At 31.4% G+C, this 6,000-nt stretch overlaps 1 protein-coding gene across 2 annotated transcripts in view; it reads left to right on the top strand.

Annotated features, from left to right (window-relative positions):
* The first annotated feature begins 1,577 nt into the window (after nucleotides 1-1,577).
* Nucleotides 1,578-6,000, top strand: part of LOC126743012 (DNA repair and recombination protein RAD54-like) — a 41,469-nt gene continuing 37,046 nt past the window's right edge. The window contains exons 1-3 of one of the 2 annotated variants that reach the window (XM_050449930.1): nucleotides 1,627-1,646; nucleotides 1,701-1,808; nucleotides 1,875-2,084. In XM_050449930.1, the coding sequence (XP_050305887.1) occupies nucleotides 1,806-1,808; nucleotides 1,875-2,084 (213 nt within the window). In that variant the 5' untranslated portion in view covers nucleotides 1,627-1,646; nucleotides 1,701-1,805. Of the gene's footprint in view, nucleotides 1,809-1,874; nucleotides 2,085-6,000 lie in introns of both variants that reach the window. The other variant, XM_050449928.1, reaches the window with a different exon arrangement.

Below are 6,000 nucleotides of genomic sequence, written 5' to 3'. Positions count from 1 at the left end.
TCTTATGAAGCCCTATTCCAGAAAAAATTTATCATTGCAACAAAAAATTTTTAATTACCGGTTAAGCCGAGCAAGACGTATTTCAGAAAATGCCTTTGGGCTACTGGTAGCAAAATTTAGAATATTTGAACGCCCTATTCCGCTTGCTCCAGAAAAAGCGACGTTGATTGTAAAAAGAACAATAGTCTTGCATAACTGGTTACGGAAAACTTCTCCCTCTACTTACATTAGCCAAGGAGTAGTAGATGTCTTATATGAATGAGGACTTGGATAGGGAACAGGTTATACCCGGATCATGGATAACTTTTCCAACAGCAACAATTCCACTAGGCCGGCAAGGCACTAATAATTATTCAGAACGTGCTTCAAAGATTCGCGACAGTTATGCTAATTATTTTAGTACTACTGGTTCAGTGCCATGGCAGATGAATATGATTGTATGATAATCTGATTATATTTTTCAAGCTGATTCATTTGACTTTTACTTACCAAATTATCATGCGTTTCACGTAAAACAATTGTATTTCGTAGAAAACCATTAACAATTTTAAACCATCCACAAGTAGGTGTATATAGGTCGTCAGTTGATGCTCCACTCTTCATAGATGAGTTAATTTTTCTTACTTCGGCAGAGTATGTTGTTCGAATTGTTTTAATTCGTATTTTTACCTCGGCTATGGTCATAATAATACCATTTTCACGCATTTCGGTGATAATATTTGTAATTGCAGCTGCCCGCTTATCTCTATTTTTATAATCTAAACATTTACAGTCCCACAAACATGGATATTGTTGGTAACATAACACAAATTTTATGGATTTCTCTTCCGTCCAACGTGACGCGGACATTTTGTTTTCTTCGACATGAACGAAAAAGTTGAACTAGATTCAACTCGCGAGTTATTCATCTGAAATCAAGCATGCCAAATGAATTGTCGGTTTACACGTTCAAATAACGTTCATTTCATATGAATTCATTTGACATGATCAGTTCATTTGACCCGTGTCAACGCGGCTTTAGGGTTTCGAAGCAAAACTGCCTACTGTACTTGTTATCACAATTTGGGACGACACACTTCTTTCCCGACCGGGTTTTTTCACCAAAGTACACTCCAGACATATTTAATATTAATTTTAGTGAAAAAAAAATGTTTGTTTCACGAAACAATAAAAAGAGAAAACAGAATTCACTAACAACATATAAATTTTAAATCCACAAACTCGCACGACGCACAACAAACGCAACTTCGCAACTCGAAGAACCGCTTCCGCTTCGTTCTGTCAATTTTGAAATTTTTATTTTGTATCTGCCTTCGACCGGGTGGCGACACCTTGTATTAAAATCTTTTAGTTGTCTTACTTACTACCAGTAGCTTCCATTTAACTTATTTTGACTACAAATAGGTTGCTGGAAACCGACATTATGATGCGTTCTCGATTTTCGTCGCTGGATCTATTGGACGCTAGCTTCACAAACTAACATTATTGACAATTCTAAATTCGTGTGCTTGTGAACTGGGCATTAGGAGCTCTTTGTCATACTGTCTATTTAAATTGAAATTTTTATTGCCTTATTCAAATAGTTTTTAAAATTTTGGCCTAATTCGATTTTGCTACTTGTTTAAGAGGTTTAATTGTTTGTAGTAGTACATGTATCTGTTTAAGTTTTAACGTTAAATGCTTATGTTTTGTGGTTTTAGCAAGTTCGAGTTTTAACCGTTTTTTGTTTTCTGGTGTCAATATTTTCAATATAATTTTCGTTAATAGCTATTTTGCATTATCTGAATTTTATTAGCCTAGACAAAATGGTAAGTAAATATTATCCTTCTCAGAAAATGATAATCCAGACATTACCTTCTATTTTTCTTTTATAGAGACGAAGTTTGGCACCCAGTCAAAAAGGAAATTCTCCAGTATCTGTGCAGAGTAATGGATTATCACATCCCTTACCCAAGTATTCATCTCCTCTTACAATGCCATTAAAAAGAACTAGAGACTCAAAAACTAATGATGTGAAATCAAAGCTAAGAAAGCCTTTAGGAAAAAATCATGAAAATGAAGAATTGGTTATTTTATATGATCATGTAAGTAAATTTAGGAAAAGGTAATTGCCTACTATCAGTCAATTATTTTGTAGTTTTCTACTTACAAGTTGTGTAAACTCTTTAGATAGATAGAATATAGCTACTTAAATATTTTTTATAACTTATAAAAGAAAATAAACAAATAAAGAAAATAGCAGCAAATATTTGACATCGGTGTTATCAAAAATTTCATAAATAATATTTAATTTATATTTCCTCTGAGGCCATAATTACAACAACTGGAAAAACAGATGTTTATCAAATGATCTAAGCTTAAATATGTCAAAAATATGCATGTCCTTAAGATGCACAACCATAACCATGTAAAGTTCTTTGAGGTTAAATTGTATTAGTAAATAAAAGAAAAGTAGTTCTAAATATCCTGACATATAGATTAAGTAAAGTTTCTTAAAGTAATCTTAGTATGTATACTAAAATAGTTGAATTTTTGGGAAATGTTGACTAGCATAAAATTTTGAATCAGAAGGATATCAATATTTTTGTTCAAAGTTGCTACAAGGTGGTCTATAATGCAATAGAGAGATATATTCCCAAAGAAACAGTAACATGTGGCAAATATACAAAATGGTATAGTTCAGAATTGAAAAAGCTTATGAACACCAAAAACAAAAGGTACCAGCAATTTAAGAAATTGGGACTGTAGGAAGATTACGAACAATACTCTGAGATCAGAAGACAAACAAAATATTTAATTGACATCTGTTATCTCATTTTTGTGTCAAATACTGAGAACTGAATCCCAACAAATATTAAATACTTCTGGTCATATTTAAATACCTTAAAGAAAAACTAAGGCATGTCTGGGCCTCTGAAGCATAACAGAAAAATAATAGATAGTTCATTAGATATTGTTAACTGCGCTTTGCAGACCATTTTGAGAATTGTTATGTGGACCACAGTGGAAAAGTAACTATGCTGCTTCATCTGAGGAATTCATTGACACTTTATCCTCACATTCTTTTACCAACGATGAAGTCTTCAGGAAACCCAAAACCTTGAGCTTACTAAGAGTCCTGGCTCCGATGGAATACCGCCACTATGTCTCGCGGCGATGTGATTACTGAGACTTTGTAAAGAATATATCAAAAATCATTTAACACAGTGATATTTCTGCCCATTTGGAAGAAATCAATATTGTTTCCCATATATGAATCTGGTTCTAAAGCCAATTTAAAGAATTACAGAGGGATTTCACTGCTTTCAGTATTTGGAAAGATTTTTGGAATCAATAGTAACAGATGAAATCTTCGAAACATGATGCAGGAACGCCCATGCAGTGAAACAACATGGTCTTTTCAGAGGGAGATCTACGACGAGTAATCTGGTCATCTATTAAAGTTATATAGTGGAAAAAATTTTAATTAGGACTACAAGTCAGTAGTATCGTAGTAGTCGTGCGGAACAGTCGTGTTTAAGTTCTACGCGTTTTCCGGTAATTTGCTCAATTGTTTTGGTTTTCCGAGGTTCACCGCGCTCTTATGTTTATTTTTTGACGTGCGTTTATTTCGAGTATTGCTAAACTGACCTGACATCCCTAAAACTTGAGATTGAGAAGACCTTGTTCTCCACTGAACCGATTAGGTGGTTGACCTAGACAGGGCTACTGAGAATTTATTTAATGTGTTGCAGTGTAATGAACCTATTGTGAATACATTACATATATTAACTGAATTGAGTAGGTGAACTATTACTAAAATCTGTATGGTTGCATGTACATAATTAGTTAGATAGATTTAAATTTTATTTCAACACAATGTCTGAAAAAAATGTAAAACTTATATGCTTTAAATGTCTAAATACAAGTTTCTATAAAGATAGGCAAAACATGCATTGTTTGAATCCACATGTGATTATTGTTAACTAAGTTATTGTAAAAAATGTGCAGGTCTCAGTACATCAGAGGCACAAACTTTAGCTTTACTTGAGAGAATGGTGCTTTTTTATTGCTATGAGTGTAAGGATAGCTTTAGGAGGCAAACCAATAAAGATATATTGAAAAAATTACTTAATGAAAATAAAAAAACTGAATGAACAGATTACTTTTATGCAGAGTGATCATGAAGATGATTAATTAATTTTGGAACTGTGAATTCGGGAACTAGGAATGGTCATTCAAAATTGTGTAGACACTTGGAAATTGAGGATGAAGTATTTAAAGTGGATCATGCAAATTAGGAAATATTGGAAAAATACTTTAAGAAAATTGAAGTTTTTAAAATTGAGGTACAAAAGTAAAATAATCAACTAGAGCTAGAAATAAAGAAAAAAATTAAGTAAAATTAAAGAACAAGAACTATGAAAAAGATTTACAGAAATTAAAAAATTATTTAAAATTAAGGACAAAAACTACTAACAAAGAAAATGCTGATGTACACAAGATTGAGAAAAAGTTAATTGAAGAGCTTAGTCGAAGAAATACTTTTTTGGAAGAAAAATTAAAAGAAGAAGATAAAAAATTTCAAACTATTATAAAGGAAACTGAAGAAGAATATAACAGTAAACTAAGTACACTTAGAGAAAACAATGAGAAAATACTAAAGGAAATCAATCTACAAAAGGAGCAGCTCATCAAATACCAAAAAGGAAATTAATGCCTATAAAGCTACACAGGAAAACTTTAATGGAGTAATTAAGACTCATGGTGGCATGGAACTAAAAAAGCTTCAAGATCTTAAACATAACAGCGACAGACGAATATGGGCGTCACCTTGACGGTTTATTTAGATTGAAATGCCCAAATTTAAAATGTCAAGCTATTATTAAACCCGAAGCATGTTTTTCCTCCATTATAGAAGATATAATTGCTCTCACACAGTTTTTACTCTAAAAAATTATGTTTTGGTAATGGCTGGCTTAAATGATTTTAAAAAGGGACGACTTCCATATTTGCGCGAAATTAATAGTAAAATGAAATATTGTACACATACAAATATAATTTTTACCTCTATCCAGTACTTTAAATACAGATTTAATAATTTGGAAAATTTGGATGTTGTGTTTTAAAACTATTTTAATTGATGTGAGTTTATTTAATATTGTACATGAAACAATTAGGTCAAGTGGAGATAAGGATTCAATTATTAATCTAGTGTTTCCAAATCATCAGAATATGGTTCAAGCCAGAGTATTAGAAAGTCCAAGAATCACTGATCACTACATAATTGAAATTTTGCAGAATAATGTATGTTCAAGAGAGCCCAAAATGTTGCAAAGTAGAGGAAGATCTACTGATTTTATCAGTTTAAACAATCTACTAGAACAGCGTAATTTTAATTTTGATGAACTGATGAAAAGTATAATGAATTTATTAGGATCATAATAAATGCATTAGATGTTATAGCTTCATTAAGACCAGTTAAAATTTATCCTAGATATAAAGTTTGGTGGAATGATGTTGAAAAAATGGAAGCTGCTACTAGAAATAGGGATGTAAGTTATAAGTTATATAAAAGAAATAAAACTTCTGATAACTTCCATAATTACAAAGAAAAAAGAAACTTGGCAGTAAGAATAATAAGGGATGAAAAGCGAAAGTTCTATGAAGATAAAATATATGAAAATGGGGGAAATCCAAAAGAGATGTGGAAAACTTTGCAAGAATTTATACCAAAAAATAAGCAAGTGATAAATTTACAGGAGGTGGAAATTAACGGCGAAGTTACTGATATGGAAAATAATTTACCCAACACATTGAATCACTATTTTATAGACAGTATAAATGCAATTTTATTAGGTGTAGACAGAAAAAATATTGCAGAGGACTAAGTAAACCAGGATCGTAATTTGGACAGTAGATTTTATGATTTTAATTTAATTGATTATACAGAACTTAAATAAATTTTGTTTAACATGGCGAAATTAATATCAACCTACTTTTGAGAATATTAAACAACGA

Source organism: Anthonomus grandis, chromosome 12 (genome assembly GCF_022605725.1).
Source record: "Anthonomus grandis grandis chromosome 12, icAntGran1.3, whole genome shotgun sequence".
NCBI lineage: Eukaryota > Metazoa > Arthropoda > Insecta > Coleoptera > Curculionidae > Anthonomus > Anthonomus grandis.
Note: the sequence above shows the minus strand (reverse complement) of the source record. Positions and strands in the feature narration are given on the sequence as shown.